This window comes from Pimephales promelas, chromosome 11, assembly GCF_988280905.1.
Source record: "Pimephales promelas chromosome 11, fPimPro1.hap1.1, whole genome shotgun sequence".
Classification (NCBI taxonomy): Eukaryota; Metazoa; Chordata; class Actinopteri; order Cypriniformes; family Leuciscidae; genus Pimephales; species Pimephales promelas.
In genome coordinates, this window is record NC_142779.1 from 33,644,630 (window position 1) to 33,665,164 (window position 20,535).

The 20,535-nt window shown below is 36.3% G+C and overlaps 1 protein-coding gene across 5 annotated transcripts in view; it reads left to right on the forward strand.

Annotated features, from left to right (window-relative positions):
• Positions 1 to 20,535, forward strand: part of eml4 (EMAP like 4) — a 128,533-nt gene that overhangs the window by 66,439 nt on the left and 41,559 nt on the right. For 2 of the 5 annotated variants that reach the window (XM_039690349.2, XM_039690347.2), the window contains exons 3-7: positions 9,713 to 9,845; positions 12,070 to 12,246; positions 17,834 to 17,974; positions 19,378 to 19,403; positions 19,941 to 19,973. In XM_039690349.2, the coding sequence (XP_039546283.2) occupies positions 9,713 to 9,845; positions 12,070 to 12,246; positions 17,834 to 17,974; positions 19,378 to 19,403; positions 19,941 to 19,973 (510 nt within the window). The remainder of the gene's footprint in view (positions 1 to 9,712; positions 9,846 to 12,069; positions 12,247 to 17,833; positions 17,975 to 19,377; positions 19,404 to 19,940; positions 19,974 to 20,535) is intronic. The other 3 variants (XM_039690348.2, XM_039690350.2, XM_039690351.2) reach the window with 3 other exon arrangements.

Below are 20,535 nucleotides of genomic sequence, written 5' to 3' on the forward strand. Positions count from 1 at the left end.
CCTCCACGTTTTCCCTATTTAAATACTGTTACACGGGTAGAGTAACTCGACCTAGGACGGTGACACAAAATAAAACGTTGCGCTTTACTAAGCTTGAAAGTGGATAACTATATATGTGCTTGGGAGCGCTTCGACTCGGCACACACACTGAAGATGCGGTCGCTCTAGTCCTCCAGTTCCAGTCAGAAATCATTCACACAGATTTCCATTTGTATGACAGATGATAGTACAATTATTCGAATGTGTTTTTCCAAAGCGTATAAATGTATCCAATTAGACCAGCAGACAGACGAATGAATATTTTACTCAACGCCAGCACTAACAAAGGGCAACATTTCTTGAAAATGAAATATTAAGAGCAGAACAATTTATATTCACTATACACATTTCCATGACTTGAGAAGATTTTGCTCAGATTTTCCCAGGCCTGAAGTTCCTTGTTATTTCCATGTTTTTGACTATTAAACTGCAGACTTGGATAAGGCAGCATTATCTTTATTAGTGTTTTATTATACATGGTTTAGAATAATTTCAGTTTTTTTTATGTTTTTGTCTATAATGCTTACCAGGCTGCGTTTATTTAATGAAAAATACAGTATGTATTATGCAATGATCAATTTGAATGTTCAGCAGAATTACTCCAGTCTTTAGTGTCACACAACCCTTCAGAAATCATTCTAAAATGCTGATTTTATGCTCAAAAAACATAAATTATTATTTTCAATGTTGAAAACACCATGGTCGTGTAGCATTTTTTCCCCAAAAATTCTATGATTAATAGAAAGTTCAAAAGAACAGCATTTATTGAAAATATATAAATGTCTTTACTGTAACTTTTGATCAATTTAATAAAGTATTTAAAAGTATTTTCTAATTTCTTTCCCCCAAAAATGAAAAAATTAATTCTTACTGACCCCAAACTTTTGAATTGTAGTGATTAATGTTACAAAAGCTTTCCGTTTCAGATCAATTCTGTTCTTTTGAACTTTCTATTCATCAAACAATCCTGAAATAAAAATGTAAAAAACTGTTTTCAACATGGATAATAATCAGAAATGTTTCTTGAGCATCCTATTATAATAATTTCTGTTGGATTATGTGACACTGAAGACTGATGCTGTAAATTCAGCTTTGATCACAGGAATAAATTACACTTCACTATATATATATTCACATAGAAAACCGCTGTTTTAAATTTTAATAATATTTCACAATATTATAGTTTTGTTTTGTTTTTTTGGTCAAATTATTGTAGCCTAGTGAGCAGAAGATACTTCTTTTAAAAACATAAAAAATCTAAAACTTTTGACCGGTAGTGTATATTCCTATCAAATTAATAAAAGATTCCAGAACTAAAATGATTATGGTTTCCACAAAAATATTAAGCAGCAAAAACTGTTTTCAACATGGATAATAATAAGAACCATTATTAATAATTAAGGACCAAAAATAATTAATAATTACGAGTCCTAAATCAGCATGTTTTTGGACTGGAGTAATTCAGATTTGCATCACCGGAATAAATATAATTTTACAATATATTCAAATGTAAATCAATTATTTTAAATTGTAATATTATTTCACAATATTAGTGTTTTTATTGTATTTTTTCAGAAGAGTCTTACTTCCAAAACATTAAAAAATCCAAATTATTGCAAGCCTTTGACCTCCAATGTATTTTATTTGAAATTATACATATTATTACTTTTTTATATAAATATTCCAAAAGAGGGAGAAAAGAAAAATAACCATGAAACAATTTTACCAAATGAAAACAGTCCGTGAGCAATGCAAAGGGGCAAAACGAAAGCAAGCAAACGCAATTCGAACCCAAGCGACTGCCAGACAAAACCATCAGAACACACACACACACACACACACACACACACACACTACTCATACTTCTTATGACTGTTTTCCACATTTTACAGTATTAGTCATCAAAGGATACTGGAGGCTAATTGCCAAAATAAACCTCAAAATAATGATGCGATTTAGTTTAAGCTTGAAGACTCAATCATTACTACGATCATTACTCTCTTCGGACTTCTTTTCTGTTAACATGAAAATTATTAATACTAGATTTTTAATATGTTGTGCTTTCATTGTGTGGCATATATTTGGTGCATTCATATTTAAACCTATCTATCTTTGCTTCAAACCGCAACTATTTGAACTCGACACAATGCATTGAATCTCAAAATGGTTCTTAAAGATCATATTTTAATAATTAAGAGCCTGATGAGCCCAACTTACTTTAGTCCTGCTGTCACTATATTTTCTTTGCTTTATAAGCTACCATTAAAGAAACCACTTTTATTCAGCAAGCATCCATTAAAGACATGCAATGTAGACTTTTATAATGTTAAAAGATTTGTTTCATATAAACCCTGCTCTTTTGAACTTATTCGTCATCGTATAAATAAAAAAATAATTCAACTATTTTCAACATTTGAGCATCAAATCATCATTTCTGAAGGATCATGTGACACTGAAGACTGGAGTAATGATGATAATTCAGTTTTGATCACATAAATAAATAACATTTTAGCATAACTACATCGAAAACAGTCATTTTAAATTGTAAAACTTCACAAAATTGCTGTTTTTACTGTGTTTTACGGCATCAAAAACAAACTCTCACCAACCCAAAACTTGTGAACGAGAGTGTATAAATTAGGAGTTATTAACATTTAAATGTTCATTACATTCAAATGTGCTTTTCTGTATGACCATATATGCAACACTTTAGGCAATGCAATTGGTTTAATATAAGAATAGTAATAACAACACTTTTTATTGTTTTATATATATATATATATATATATATATATTAGGGCTGTGCAAAAGTTAATACCTATGCATGCATGTATATATTTAAGAATTGTTTGCGCTTAAATTCTGTATATATTTATAAATACATAATCTATATTATATAAATATAAATATGTTATATATGAATAACACATTTTCTTAAATATATACATGCATGTGTGTGTATTTATATATACAAAATAATTATATACAGCACACACAAATATATTATGTAAACACAGACTTTTATTTTGGATGCGATTAATCGCAATTAATTTTTGCACAGCCCTAATATATATATATATATATATATATAGCCTATATAAAAATATATATTTATTTGAAATATTGCATGGCTCCCGATTCTCCTTCAATTCTCATTGGTTCTCGGCATGGCTCAATCCCATATCTCTTCCCCCTCATTTCCCATAATCCCCCACATTAGCATCTTTCCCCAAACTCTCACTCTTTCCACTCCAGTCGTCTCCCAAACCTCAGTCTCTCCCGATCCGGCCGCTCTCGGGACGGGATCTGTGAACGGACTGGAGTTTGTTCCCGCTCGATGTAGCGCTTTTGCAGTTAATCCGCTCGATGTTGATGGACGACTCGAGATGTGTGTGTCAGTACGGCGGTGGGCTTTATTTCGGCTGTTACTGGAGTGTTTGTATTGTTAATAAGAGTGTCGTGAAGGACGCTGGATGTGAATAAGGATGACTTTACCTTTGCATGCTGGATTTTAAGCATGAGACGATGGAGAATGCCTGTGGTTTTTGGAGACAAACAGACTTCTGATGGAAGGCAGATATTTCCTCGGTTTCCTGTTGGAGTTGGGTCACACAAGGGCTTCCTGTGAGACTGTGCTGACTAGACAGACACACACACACACATTACAGTATACAGATGTATACACAGGAAGAAGTCATCTTATGCTTGAATGCTCAAACTTGAAAGCCGTCGCACACACACGCATTCATTCATTATTTATTTGATGTGAACAGCATGATCTGTCGTGACAGGATGAAGGATTAATGGGATAGTTCACCCAAAAATGAATCCCATAATTTATTCACCCTCAATTTATCCTAGGTGTGCAAGACTTCCTTCTTTCAGCCAAACACAATCAAACTTATTTAACAAATATACCGGCTCTTCCCAGCTTTATAATGGGAGTGAATGGTACCCTGTAAAAAATAATATACTATACGTCTGTCAAATCAACTTAGTTAATAAATGTGGTTCGATAGCATAATATTTTATACAACAAATATCTCCTTTGTTGTATTCACTCAAATTTTTTATTTCAATTAACTCAAAATTTTAAGGCAACTAGGTAACTTTTTTTTTATTATTATTTGAAGACCCAAACAATGCATCCATCATTCATAAAAATAATCCATACGACTCCAGGAGATTAATAAAGGCCTAAGTGATTCTGTAAGAAAAATATGCATATTAATTACTTTATAAACTATAATCCCTGGTTTTCCGTGATGGATGCATGATTGATTGTTTTATTAAATATTTTGGCTAATTTTCAAGTAATTTGGACAAAATATAATATGACTTTTGTGAAAACGTATCATTTTCCCCCTTTTTTTGTACCTGTAATCCTGGTTAAATTATTATTATTACTATTATTAGTATTATTATTACAATAGCTCAAACAAGGTCATAGGTTTGATTTCCAGGAAGCATCGCTTTGGCTAAAAATGTCTGCCAAATGCATAAATATATACATTATTATTTCACATATTAATATTGATTAATACACTGTAAAAAAAAAATCTAATCACAACATTTTTTCTTTTGTCAAATCACCTTAGATAATTTATGTAGTTCAGAGAACATAATATTTTGAGTTTCTAGTGATTAAATGAATCTCCTTCATTGTATTAACTCAATTTTTGCCAGTTCAATGAACTTAAAATTTTAAGGCAACCAGATCTCTTATTTTTCTAATTCAAACCAACAATATTTTTTTACAGTGTAGAAATGTTTATCTGTAAGATGGTTTTATCTTCTTGACTGTTTTGTTATCAGCACATCTAATGCAAAAGCTGAAGTGAATTTGCCGCAAATAATGTTGAATCAGTTGATTTATCAAAATAATTGTTCACTGTAACCGTAGCCAATAGCAGTGAACCGTCTCATTTTACCATGTTTAAATCCGGTCCACTGAATTCTCCATAAAATCAGCACAGATAAATATACAATATATATGAGGTTAAAGCTATTTTTAATCTGGGAATAAACCAAGAGAACTTTATAAATGAATATCTTGTTAAAATTGTTGATTAAATATAAACATCCTGATTCAGCTTTTAAAGAAAGCCACCCGAGGGTGATTCTGGACCAGGCATGAATGTGAGCGGTAGTTGTTTTGTTGAGTCACACACACACACACATTCTCTCAGCGGTCTGATGAGGTCAGCCACACACTGTGTGTTTTTGTTGTGGGCTAATGGAGCGTGAAACAGAGCCATGTGGTTCTGACATCGCATCGCCGCCTCCTGATAATATACACACACACGTGTGCACGCGTGCCCTGGAGAGAAACTATCATCTGAATCCTGCACACAGCTCTCTGAGAGCAGAGGTCAAGAGAAGAGAGGGTTTTATATAGCACAGCTGATGCAAACCATTGCAATCATGGCACTAGCGTGAGAATCCCACAGCAAGCTCGGTCTGTCACACGACAACCACAGGAAAGACTATCCAGACATCTGAGATTCTTTTCTAATTGCATTTATTTTTTGCTTAATGTCGTATACTAAACACAAAGCTTTTGATTGTCTTAACCACAATGTTTTTGGCCAAATTTAAGCAAAAGCCATTGCCGTCTCAGAAATGAAGTTCTTGGCTAGTGTGTGGAGTTATTGCGCACTGAAACACGAGTTTGAATGCTTCGGAGTGCAGGAGAATATTGCTGACTGTCTTGCTTGCCACAAATTCAATTCAATTCTAATTTATTTGTATAGTGCTTTTCACTAGGGCTGCACGATATATCGGCCACCATATCGGTATCGGCCGATATTTGCTCATTTTTATGTTATCGTTATCGGCCCGGTAATAAAATTAGGCTGATATATTAAAGCTGAGAAATAATGAATTATTTCCTTCAACACTTGACACCTGAGACAATTAAGATGTGCACTGTTTAACATGATTGATCTTAATTGCTTGAAATATGATTGGAATCAAAGAGGAAAATATAGTTAAGTGCAAAATGTGCTGTCATATCCGTAGTAGGGTTGCCGCGGTGAGGAAAATTTCCCACTGGTTAATCGACGTGTGACAACACCGGTAATCCCGGTGTCACCGTGGAGGGCAGGGCGGGGGGTTTAAATAGCTTTTAAATGCGTGCGCGTTATACTTTCACTTTCAAAATAAGCGTCAATTGCTTGAATGGACAAAAAAAAAAAAACAACTCGCTGATAATAAAACTTTTATTTATAGACAGAACTTTTATTAGCATAACGAACGAATAAAAATAACCCCATGCATAGGCTGAAAAAAGTGAAAATCGGCAAAATGTGGGCCCAAACAAATAAGAACCATAAAACGTTTATTAACGAATAAGAAAATAAAATAGGCCTAAATAAATTACACAAAGTTTAAATGGGATAAAAACAATTAAAAAGAGACGAATATAAAATAAAAACTTCAAAACGGACCTTAGCCTACATAAATGACATACTTTCACTTTCGAAATAAGCGTCAATTGCAATTCAGTGTCAATTGCTGGAATGGACAAAAAAACAAACAAAAAAACAACTCGCTGACAATAAACTTTTATTTAGACAGCACTTTTATTAGAATAATAAACGAATAAAATATAGACAGAACTTTTATTAGCATAACGAACGAATAAAAATAACCCCATGCATAGGCTAAAAAAAGTGAAAATCGGCAAACTGTGGGCCCAAAAAAATAAAACGTTTATTAACGAATAAGAAAACAAAATAGGCCTAAATAAATTAAACAAAGTTTAAATAAGATAAAACCAAATAAAAAGAGACGAATATAAAATAAAAACTTTAAAAAGGACCTTAGCCTACATAAATGACAGCACTCTAAAAAAAAGTAAAACACTTTAAATTGGCATTTATTAACATTAATATATATTGGCCAAAATATTGCCAAACAGGTGCTTTTGCATTGCGTTTTGACACCAAATCTTCCGCCATTATCTTGCTTTTCTGTAATTTGACTCGTTCTCGTCTCCACACGTGCTAAATGGAATCCTGATGCTTGCTGATCTGTGACGTGACGGCACGCGTTGCGCAGTTCATATTTAATTATAATGCTCTCTTCAGAACTAAATAATTGAAAATTATTATTTTTAATTAATTCAAATAAATATTTTAGCAAAAACGAATACTTAAAAAAAAAAAAGTCAAGACATCGCGGTGTCACGGTGGGAAAGTGATGTCACCGGTGATGGGGCTTAAAACCGGTAACACCGTCAACACCGTCTATCGCGGCAAGCCTAATCGGTAGGGCTGGGTAATAAATATCGATTTCTCGATATTAATCGATTCTCCTTTTTACGAACCGATATCGATTCTTAAGTCTCAAGAATCGCTTAGTCATCCTGTTTCATTTGAATGAATGGGACATTGCATCGCGGCTGCGCGCATAAAAAAAATCGCAATAATCTTTGTCCTTTGTTACTATTGATATGAAGCAAAGTCTCAATTTTCAAATTATGTCCATTTTCTTTAGAAATTCAAAAACATAAATAGCGTTTTGGCGTTTTGGCGTGAGATCGCTCTAGAAAAGCAGCAGCGCTGATCTTTCCTCCGGGTTAATAATACCAGGCAGTCACAGCGCCAAATAAACATGAATGAGCATCTGAAAGTGTGTTAAAGATAGAGTACAACTTATCGAAATCCGTATCATGTCACATTGATTCGCTCAATCAGCGTTTCAACCGTGGAAAGACGTCAGTTAAACAGCTTGTATTCAATGTATCGTCATATTTACCTCAGAAAACCCACATCAACTCGTTAGTCAGCTAGAAAAAATAACTCCAGAGAGGAGCATTTTGCTAAATATATACACCATATTACATATGCATTATAATCTTAATGTTCTTCAATATTTAATGCATATTTGAATAAATCTGGCAAGTTTTTATGACAGCCACCATTTAAATTAATATTTCATATAATCTTCTTATTATAAAAATAAATAAAAGTGTAATTTAACTGATTCATTCATTATTAGCCTACCTTCATATTTGAATAAATCTGGCATGTTTTTTATGACAGCCACCATTTAAATGTTTATAGATATCGGCTACATGAAATTATAATGAGAACATTATAATTGTGTTAGGGGATGGATTTTAATTGTGAGACTTTTGTTTTTGCAATCAGGCTTTCAAAAATTAAATAAAAATTGGATTTAGATTTATCGGCCGATATTATCGGTTATCGGCTTTCGAATATAAAGAATTATTGGTTATCGGTATCGGCCAAAATGTTGTTTCAAAGCAGCTTTACAGAAAGTGCAATTCAGAAATGTACATAAAAAAAATACAGTTAGTTTGTCATGTATTCGATTAGGACAACACATCGCCGGCGTCGGGTCGTCTCTTCACAGGTGTTGGGGGATCTGAAGTCTCCGTGAGAGGCTGGATACAATCTGGAGCTGACGAACGCTATTTACCACAGCAGAAAAGCAGATGGGGATTAATTAGCATAGCTGCTGTTCATAATATTACTGCATTCCATCTGATTCAACTGTGCTATAAAAGCATTATGTGAATGCTTGGCTAATCTAGTTTTAAACTGGGACAGCGAATCTGAGCCTCGAACAATATCAGGAAGGCTATTCCAGAGCTAAATGTGAGAACGCCCTCCCTCCTTTAGTGGACTGAGATATCCTAGCAATGACCAGAAGCTTTGAATTTAGTGATCTTAAAGAGCGTTATTGTAGGGCGATAGAAGGTCCATTAAAGGGATAGTTCACTTTAAAATTAATTTTTAGTAGGGCATCCAAGATGTAGGTGTCTTTGTTTCCACAGTAGTTTCAATTTTGATATTTTTAGGTCAAACCGTTCTTGTCTGTCAGTCATATAATGGAGGTCTATGGTCACCACCTCAAAGAGCATGCACAGAGAAGTCCAAATTAAACACGATTTAATGACTCGTAAATGTAAGTACACATTGATGGCCTAAGACACGAAACGAGCAAAGAGTATTTTCTCACACAAACCGCTCGTTTCGTGTCTTAAATCATGTTTAATTTGGACTTCTCTGTGCGTGCTCTTTGAGGTGGTGACCATAGACCTGCTTTATATGACTTTTCTACTAATACAAAGCTAAATGCTAAATCCTGAAGTATCCCTTTAAGAGTACAGACTGGAGATATCATGTTGTTTTCTTGAATCATCAATAAATCAGAGCACTAATCCAGTTACGTTGTCTGAATGCTGCCTCTCTTTACTGCCTATTCTGTCTCTGTCTTCCCTGACCATTGATCAGGTAATTTCATTAGTTCAAGCATGTAAACGTCATAGAAATCAGTAGAATCTTTAATCACAAGTGACTGGAAATTTCTGTTCTGAAAGTTATGTTCAGCTTAAAAAAAAATCATAATTTCTATGAATTAATCATTGCAACACTTTACATTAAGGTTTTTACAGTAAAGTGTTTGTTTTTCTGTTACAATGGAAAGCTTATTGTAAAGTGCTACTATTATTATAATTTATATATATATATATATATATATATAAAGCTTATCCAATTGGACAATTCATGGATATTAAAGGCAAAAAGTGTGGGAAGGTTTACAGTAAAGTACTGTAAATGGCCCAACATGTTCCCTAGATCTCAATCATTGTTTTGAGGTATAAGAGGGGCTAAGAGTGTGTGTGTTGTGTGTCCTGCAGGTCAGACCGCACTGCGTGAGGCTTATTCAATGTCCTGCATCGCCAACGGCAGTTCCAGCGGCCGCAAATCTCACAGAGATACTTCCACAGTGTCTATAGCCAAGAAAGAGACACTCTCCTCCGCCGCCAAGAGGTAACACACACACACATAACTGAAACATGAACATGATCCTCTACACGTTCTGAATGTCTCCCTTCCTTCAGCTCGTGATGATTTGAGCCAGGTGTGTGTGGTTAGTGGATTTGGGAGATAATCACAATGAGCAGAAGTGGCGAAGCTCCAGGACGGGGTTGGGAAACACTGCACTAATCGCATCTTTTTCTTTACGTTTTGACCTTGAGTTCACACTGAGACGGCGTAGCCTACTAGCCACTTTGGTGGGTTGAATTATATGTGTAATGTATACATTTTCTAATTGTAGTCTTTTATAAAGGCATCTATTTAGTGTGGTCAAAAACATAGATTTTTCAATACATACCGATACTAAAGTATCTAAAACGCTTCCAATAATCATTTTCCGCAGAATAGAAACACAATACCAGCTGTGCTTTCTCACACAAATATTTTTTGGTGTAACAGGGCTTGAATTTTTCCGTGGGATTGCGCATCATTTTACTCACTCCTGCAGATTTTCTGCGCGCATAAAGCCGCCTCAGTGCAAAATTGTGTTATTTTTCGCTGCTTATTGCACTTAAACAGTCAAATCCACTCAAAATAATGTCAAAATGGCGGTCTTGGTGAGTCTTCACGTAAACAGTCAGTTATGTTTGAAGTGAATGTAAATACATGGGAAAGAAAACGCTTGTGTAACAGTATAAGAGATCCCTGCGTCGGGTCTTAAAGTGACATCAACCTAATATACCTACTGCCAAATTATAAGATAATATTAAATATATATATATATATATATATATATATTGGTATAGATGGTATAGATGCCAAAATTGTTACCAGCTAAAATGTGTCTTGTAACTAGTAACTGGGAAAACCCAGATCAAGCCCTGGATAGATATCTAATCTGTTTAAATGTTCTATGATTTGTATTGTATATGTGGCTGCATATATGTGCTAAAGATAAATTGTTGTGCAATCTTTATATTACATTCCTGGAAAGATGATGGAGCTTGACCTGAATGAGATATTTTGCTGATAAAAGGATCATGCCAGATGAATAGTGTGAGAACTTTACGTCGGTATAATCTCAGTGTTTTACGCATGCACGTTATGGTGATTTTCTGACGTTTCAGTGTGCTTAAATGCTTGAAACGCTAGAGAGCGTTCAGAGACGCAAATGCAATTTTCAAGCTTATCCGGATGAATGTAGACATAGCCTTGAAATAAAAGTAAACACAATTATTTTTTAATAGATAAACACATTAAAGGGGTCATGAACTGGCTTTTTAAATTTTATTATATTGTTGTCTGAGGTCAACTTATGACGTTCGCTTGGTTTTTGCATTCAAAAACATCAAAATGAATAAGTAATGGGCCATTTTGTACCCTAGTTTTGAGCAACACTATCTCACGACCAATTCGTATGAATTCGACGAATGATTAAAAAGTGTCTAATTTGTACGACCTCACTCGTACGATTTGTCTAAACCCACGTGATGGTTAGGTTTAGGGGCGGGGTAAGGGGTCGGTCATTCGTATGAATTCATACGAGTTGACCAATCCGTAAAATATGTACGATTTAGCAAAATCGTACGAGTGAGGTCGTATGAATTGTTACGATTTAGCCACTTTTTAATCATTCGTCGAATTCGTACGACTTGGTCGTGAGATCGGGTTGGTTTTGAGCCTAGCTGAAAAACGCTGGGTTTTTATGGGCGTCTCGCACTGAAGACTTGGAAGTAAACGCCCACTGCTGTGAGTGGATAACAGTTTTCCATATTATAATGAGTTTCAACTCACCCATCGAAAAAATCGGGAAATTGTTTTGAAAACGTCCAATTTTATAAAATGGCGACCGGAATGATTCGCCCATACATGTTCGACCCAGAGTCAGAGTCAACCCACTTTGAAAAACAAGTTGTTTGCTGAGGCTGGTGTCAATAAAAGCTCTCACTGGACTAACAAGTTCTGAAACTTACAGGATATTCTTATAATATGATGACCTCTTAGATGTCAAAAGCTCAAGGAAAATTTGATTTCTCAGTTCATCACCCCTTTAAAACTAGGCCCATACTGTCTTCTCTTGTGGGAAAATGATGACGAGCCAATGTTGTCGACTGTTCATTGTTCAAATGTTTAATGTGTGATGATATATATTCATCTGAATGTGTCCGTGTCGAGCCGCTCGGGTCTCCTCATCTTTTCATGTGTGTCAGGACTTACCTGCATGTTATTTTCACAGTGGCGGAGAGCGGAAAAAAGACAAGCCTCTGATGGAGGGGATCAAGGAGAAAGAGGAGACTAATGATAAAGCGCCCTCAGCGCCCAGCACCCCTTCCAGCAACCCCCCCTCCCCTCATCCCCCACAGCCCCAAAGACAAGTCTCGGAGAACAAGGGCTCGACCCCGACTGCCAAAAGGTTCCTCCCAACAGCCGTGCCATTTCTGGCAGTGTTCGAATGGCGTTTGGCAATCTGCTTGCAGCGGTTTCGCAACCTATTGACGTAAAGCCAAGGGGCAGGGCTGACACGCTTCCTCAATCAATATCAAGATCAGTAGAGAGCAACGCTGACTCCTTTTTTATCTGCCTATGCTCCGGAAATATTTTCCCCATTCATTTACTCCATAGGGATCTCAAAAACGTATTAACTATAAGTTAATAAGGCCTTGGGCCAAACCAATCATCTCCAAGATAAATCACAACATTAAAATATTTGATTTGAAAAAGAATGAACTACTCGTCCCGTAAAGCATGCAGATGTTACATTTAAAATATGATCAATAACACGATTCATTTTTTTAACCAATTATTAGAAGTTCAAAAGTTTTGAGTCAATATGATTTTGGATGAAGTCTCTTCTCATTTATCTCATGAAAAATACATTAAAAACAGTAAAATTATTGTGAAATACGCTGTATATACACACACACACATTTAAAATAAGCTAACCCTCAAACTGTATTCACTTTTTAGCCCTTAATCCTGTAATCGTGGACAAATGTGGGCACAGAGGACATATAATGTGGGCATAAAGTTTTGTCTATCCATTTATGGTGTTTTTGTATTATTTTGGGGGTATTTTTGAATTTATTTGCTTGAAAAAGTACCATATTTTTTTTGTACCTTATTTTATGTTTTATTTTTTATTTTTTTATTTTTTTAACTATATTAAAATATCATTCCAATAAGTTCTTAGAGCTAAACCCTAAAGATGAAGTGACTCTTATTTTGGCTTCTTTTAAACTGCTCTAAATGGCAGTTTTTTTCCCATTCATTTCTATGGGTGCCTATTTTTGACCCAAATACAAGATTAAGGAGGTTTTTTTTCACCTACTTAACATTGTAGAATTGAGTCAAAAAATTATGTGTGTTCAGGAGGCAAACGTAGGAAAAGTATCCAAGTCTTGTACCGCTCAGATCAAGGGAAGTATTTTTTTAAAAATAAATCAAAACTATTTTGTCCACATTTGTCCAGAATATGGTTTTAGGGTTAATAAAAATTAAATAAATAAATAAATAAATGTAATGCATCCTTGCTGAATGAAAGTATTCATTTTACCCCATACTTTTGAATGCTAATCTACAAGTTATTTGGCACTGCAGGGAGACCAATTCACTTCCGTTCTTTGCAAAACATCTATGAATTTGTTTGTCACATTTAAATCACACTGATCCCAGAGCTCAATGTAGAAAGGTTTGAACGTTCTCAAAAAAATAAATAAATAATGATTTTTATTTCCAGATCATGCACACATTGCTGTTCGACTGAAGGAACCATACATAAAAATACTCAAACTTGAAGTTGAAAATTAAAATTGATTATATCTAATTGAAATCTTTTATTCCATCTTGTTTTCCCCTCGTTTATCCGTACTTGTCCTTCATTCATAGCTCAATGTCCTGCTTGTATCAGGCCGGCAGTGTAGGTCAGAATGTGGATCCACCCAGAAGAGGAAAGTAATGGAAAGCAGATGTGCTCAGACCCTTAGTTCCTGCTCAGTAATCCATGCAGTAATCAGGCTAACACATTAGCTCAGCAATGCTTCAACACCATTCTAGTCTGTACTTAATAACCCAACAACCCTGCTGAGTTATTCATATTGACTCTGCAAGCTGTCCCATTCAATTACTTAAAGAGGAGCGGAAAACCAATTAGCCGTCTCCTTAATGTCGTTTCATGGCCCGATCCATGCTTCCTAGACGACGCAACAAGAAAATGATCTGCCAGAGTCTGGCCACAGTCACATTACTTAGAGCAATCCTCTGCAAACTATGAAGATTTACCACACAAGAGTCTTGTGGTTAGCGCAGTGCATTTGAAAAATGTGGAAAATGTAGAAATCTTAGAAATGTAGATATGTCTGTATCAGTAATGCAAGATACGCGTTTATTTTCTTTATTTAGGCTTAGAAATAAGCAACTAAGATGACATGCATGGTGTTTGCACTAACATAAATATTCATGTTAAACTGGTTTCTAATAGCACTAATTTGATGCTAATTTACTTGGAGAGACGTAAAGTAATGCAGTTGATCAGCAAAATTCAATTGGTGGAGTTAGTAGACCAAATCTTGATGTAGGCCAAGTCTTGTCGAGCTAGTACCATGGTATTACGTGGTGAAACATGGTCATTTTATTGGCTGATGGCATTGTGGTGCACTCTAACACATTAATTAGGGATTGACATCAGTAAAGGAGTAGTTCACTTTTAAAAAAAAAAAAATTTGCTGATAATTTACTCACCCCCATGTCATCCAAGATGTCCATGTCTTTCTTTCTTCAGTCGAAAAGAAATGAAGGTTTTTGCTGAAAACATTCCAGGATTTTTCTCCATATAATGGACTTCAATGGGGTCCAAACGGTTCAAGGTCAAAAAGACAGTTTCAGTGCAAACTGTTCAAAGGGCTTTAAATGATTCCAGACGATGAATAAGATTCTTATCAAGCGAAACGATCGCTCATTTAATAAATAAATAACAAAGTTTAAGTTTTATAAGCACAAATGCTCGCCTTGCTCTGTTCTGTGACGCACGTTCGTGACTCTCCTGTTCGAACTCGTTTATCAAAATGAACGAATCTTTTTCTGAGTCAATTCGTTCGTTGAATGAACCAAATGACTCAAAAAAAAGATTTGTTCATTTTGATGGACGAGTTCGAACAGGAGAATCACGAACGTGTGTCACAAAACAGAGCAAGGCGACCATTTGAGCTTATAAAACGTATAAACTTTATTATGTATTTTTTAAATGAGTGATCGTTTCGCTTGATAAGACTCTTATTCATCGTCTGGAATCGTTTAAAGCCCTTTGAAGAGTTTGCAGTTTGCACTGAAACTGTCTTTTTGACCTTGAACCGTTTGGACCCCATTGAAGTCCATTATATGGAGAAAAATCCTGGAATGTTTTCATCAAAAACCTCAATTTCTTTTCGACTGAAGAAAGAAAGACATGGACATCTTGGATGACATGGGGGTGAGTAAATTATCAGCAAAAGTTGTTTTGAAAAGTGAACTACTCCTTTAAACCTCACAAGTGGCCCCATATGTAGAGCAAAAGCCAGTTCTTCACGAGGAAGTGTGTCCGCTCTGCCCCAGAGTACTCTCCGTTCCTTTCCCTCCTCTCTTACTCCCATGTTCAGTGAGGTTGGAGGTACTATGCTACAGCTCTGACCGATTGAATTGCCTTAAGCCCAAAGTATTCTTTTTCAGCGTATCCTTTCAAAGGATTTTCCATCTGATAGCTTGCGCAAACACGTTTCCAGTGTTTGTGCTATTTCTCTACAGAAGTTACAACCGCTAAAATGTCTTTGTTCTCGCATAAACTAGAGCTGAATGTATTTCCAACGCATTCTCATCCTATGGCATCATATACTGACGCTTTTGACATTTTGCCTAAATCGAACGCACATGGCACCCTTTAGCGTCAATATAACACGCTTTGGTTATGGGTAGGTTTCGGTCTGTGGTAGTGTTAGGGTTAGACCACTAGGAGGCGCCTATATATCTGCGTCTCATATTGACGCTAAAGGCTGCCATGTGCGTTGGATGTAGACGAAATGTCAAAAGCGTCAGTATATGACGCCTTGGGATGAGACCGGGCTGTTTTTTCTTAACTCCGTCGCACAGGCGCTCATCTATTGTTGCGCTCGTGAGGAGTGTGTTGTTGTTGTTCTCCTCCGTTTCTTTTTTAACGAGTGCAAAAAAAGTTCCGTCCAGATAGAAAAGCGACTATGCTAATGATGGATTTCCCAGTACGCACTAACACACCCTAACGTGCGCTCAAAAAACAAAGTATACTTTGGGCTTTAATGTTTGTGTGTACTTCTGAGTTTCTGGATCACTTCTCCCCTGAGCTCCATATTCTCCTCTACACTCTTAAAAGTCAAAGCTCTTTATTGGCATCTATGGTTCCATGAAGAATCTTTTAACATCCGTGGAACCTTTCCATTCCACAAAAGGTTCTTTAGATTATTACAATGTTCTTCACACTAAAATGGTTCTTTGAAAGAAATAAAACTTTTGCTGATAATTTACTCGCCCCCATGTCATCCAAGATGTCCATGTCTTTCTTTCTTCAGTCGAAAAGAAATTTAGGTTTTTGATGAAAACATTCCAGGATTTTTCTCCATATAATGGACTTCAATGGGGACCAAACGGTTCAAGGTCCAAATGAGAGTTTCAGTGCAGCTTCAAAGGACTTTAAATGACGCCAGACGATGAATAAGGGTCTTGTCTATCGAAACCATCGATCATTTCAAAAATAAATAACAAAGTTTAAGTTTTATAAGCTCAAATGCTCGCCATGGGTGTTCGTGACTCTCCTGTTTGAACTCGTTCATCAAAATGAGCGAATTTTTTTGAGTCATTTGGTTGATTCAATGAACAAAATGACTCGAAAAAAGATTTTGATGAACGAGTTCAAACAGGAGAGTAACGAACGCGCATCACAAGGTGAGCATTTGAGCTTATAAAACTTAAACTTTGTTATTTATTTATTAAATGAGCGATCGTTTCGCTTGATAAGACCCTTATTCATCGTCTGGAATCGTTTAAAGCCTTTTAAAGCTGCACTGAAACTCTCATTTGGACCTTGAACCGTTTGGTTCCCATTGAAGTCCATTATATGGAGAAAAATCCTGGAATGTTTCCATCAAAAACCTTAATTTCATTTCGACTGAAGAAAGAAAGACATGGACATCTTGGATGACACGGGGGTGAGTAAATTAAAGTGAACTACTGAAGAGATCTTTGGAGAACCTCAAATGGTCAATCTATGGCTTCACTGCAGAAGCTTTATTTTAGAAGCTAAAGCTTAGGGCTGGTAACCAGAAGGTTGCTGGTTCAGGCTCCATGATTACGTTGGCCTTTAGTTTGCATAAAGTTCAGACTCTCCCAATATTTTTTCGATGCTCTACTTGCTTTTCTGTCAATCCCCCACACGAGCCTCCTGTTCAGTCCCATAGAAGGGATGGTCCAGAAAACAAGTTTGCTAACGTTTTCTTCTTGCATACAGCTTCGCCTGAGGATAACGCTCCTCTTCTTTCCCTTTCTAAATCTCTGATGTGTTTTTCCTTCTCTGCCTTCCTTTAGCTTGGCTGTGTGGCGCCTTTTCCCTCAAACAATATGAACTTACCACAGGACTGGGTCTCAAGATTTCAGATCCCCAGTGTGTACTAACCGTCGAGTGGATTATGCTTTGGCATATGCATGGTCTTTCACCTGAGGGATGCAATGGGCGTTGCTTGACTTCTGGCTTCCAGTGTGAAATTAACCAAATTGGAGGAGTGTGTATTTGAGTTTGGAGGATCTGGATTGAGATGGCATTTAGAATTTGTGGTTAAATTGTCAGAACAAACCTGTGACTGAGTTTTGGTAGATCTATAATAGCTTCATTACCTCCAAGCTCACAATACCTCTCACCTAAATATTGAACTTCTCCCCTGGACTTGTTTTTCCGCTTCCTTTTCCAATGAAATCCGTTTTTCTTGTGTAATTTCCGTCTCCGGCAGGGGTAGCAGTGCAAAGCGTGCTGGAGGAATGGAGCGTTCTCAGAGTAGCACATGGGACAGTGGAGAGGAGAACAGGAATAAGCTGGTGAAAGCAGCCTCCACATCCAAACTGCTGTCCAAAGTGGTGAAGAACGCAGAGAAGTAAGTGTTAGCTTCCTTTTGTCCACTTAAAGGAGTAGTTCACTTTAAAAAAAAACTTTTGCTGATAATTTACTCACCCCCATGTCATCCAAGATGTCCATGTCTTTCTTTCTTCAGTCGAAAAGAAATGAAGGTTTTTGATGAAAACATTCCAGGATTTTCTCCATATAATGGCCTTCAATGGGAACCAAACGGTTCAACGAACGTAATGAAACAAATTGACTCGGAAAAAGATTTGTTCATTTTGATGAACTAGTTCAAACAGGAGAGTCACAAAAGTGTGTCACAGAACAGAGAAAGGTGAGCATTTGTGATTATAAAACTTAAACTTTTTAATTTACTTTTGAAATGAGCGATCATTTCGCTTGATAAGACCCTTATTCATCGTCTGGTGCCGTTTAAAGCGCTTTGAAGCTGCACTGAAACTCTCAATTGGACCTTGCACCGTTTGGTCCCCATTGAAGTTCATTATATGGAGAAAAATCCTGGAATGTTTTCATCAAAAACCTTCTTTCTTTTCAGGATTTCAGAATTTTTCTCCATATAATGGACTTCAATGGGAACCAAATGGTTCAAGGTCCAAAAGAGAGTTTCAGTACAAACTGCAAACTGTTCAAAGGGCTTTAAACGATTCCAGACGATCAATAAGGGTCTTATCAAGTGAAACGATCGCTCATTTTTAAAAAAAAATAACAAAGTTTAAGTTTTATAAGCTCAAATGCTCGCCTTGCTCTGTTCTGTGACACACGTTCATGACTCTCCTGTTCGAACTCGTTCATCAAAATGAACAAATCTTTTTTAGTGTCATTTGGTTCATTCAACGAACGAAATGAACAAGTTGACTCGGGGAAAAGAATTGTTCATTTTAATGAACGAGTTCGAACAGGAGAGTCACGACTGCTCATCACAGAACAGAGCAAGGCGAGCACTTGTGCTTATAAAACTTAAACTTTATTTTATTTTTTTTAAATGAGCGATCGTTTCGCTTGATAAGACCCTTATTCATCGTCTGGAATCGTTTAAAGCTCTTTGAACAGTTTTCAGTTTTCACTGAAACTGTCTTTTGTACCTTGAACCATTTGGTTCCCATTGAAGTCCATTATATGGAGAAAAATCCTGTTTTCATCAAAAATCTTAATTTTTTTTCGACTGAAGAAAGAAAGACATGGACATCTTGGATGACATGGGGGTGAGTAAACTTTAAATGCTCTTTTTGTGTTCTTTGGGAGAAAGTCATATCTGTTGGGAACATTGTGAGAGTGAACAAATGATGACAATAATATGAATTTTTATTTTTGGATGTAACGTATGCCTACAGTACAACACATTGCTACAGATGAACAAACACGCCATTTTTGTCTTGTGTTAACAATATTTTGATTTTATTCCCATTTGCTCTTTAGACACAGAGATCCAGTCATCAGCCAAGGTAAAGTCTCATTTTGCCTTCCACGTGATCTATTATGTTTCAGCTTCATTTTTTCCTCATATGTTCCTCTCATTTCCTGTATCACAGTGGTGCAGGCAAAACTGATGCGCATTAAAACAAATCAGACTCTTACAAGCATGTCATTTCCACAGTAAAAACCATTTCGTAAGCTAGAATTATGCCACTGATAGCTCTTAGCATTTGGCGTTGCCCCAGGGAAAGATTAGCAGTGACGCTGAAAAATACTCGAGGCTCATGTCAGTGGGCGAGTGTGCCCTGGGACGACCTATCCCGCGGCTGGATTTAGCCCTGGGCCGAGAACAGTACAGGTGTGTGAGCACCACCTCCATCTCTCAAGGCAGTTTAATCTTGGCAAACACGTCCACAGACTGCATTCCTTTGACTTGTGGTTTCTCATTTGTTGTTCTAGATATTTCTAATGATCACACCCATCTTAAAAACCTTTGACATGTTCCTTGTCTGTCATTCTTCCTGTGTTTGTTTTTTGAGAGGTTATTATTTCTGTCCCATACCCAGCTAAAATGTCAACCCGTGAAAAAAACAGTCAAGGTAAGGCCTTCGTCTCTCCAGGGCCGTACCCGCTTCAGGCTGGGCTATACGCGTTTCTGCCACTAATCCCACTTTAATACCCTTAACATGTTGATCCATCTGAAGGATTTACGCTCAGTCACTTCTTCAACTTTCCTTCTGTCTCTCTGCCGCTTTTGTTCCTCAAAATCTCTAAGGAGTAGTTCACTTTTGAAAAAAAAAAATTGCTGATAATTTACTCACCCCCATGTCATCCAAGATGTCCACGTCTTTCTTTCTTCAGTCGAAAAGAAATTAAGGTTTTTGATGAAAACATTCCAGGATTTTTCTCCATATAATGGACTTCAATGGGGACCAAACGCTTCAAGGTCCAAAAGAGAGTTTCAGTGCAAACTGCAAACTGTTCAAAGGGCTTTAAACGATTCCAGACGATGAATAAGGGTCTTATCAAGCGAAACGATCACTCATTTAAAAAATAAATAACAAAGTTAAAGTTTTATAAGCTCAAATGCTCGCCTTGCTCTGCTCTGTGATGAGCATTCGTGACTCTCCTGTTCGAAACCGTTAATCAAAATGAACAAAT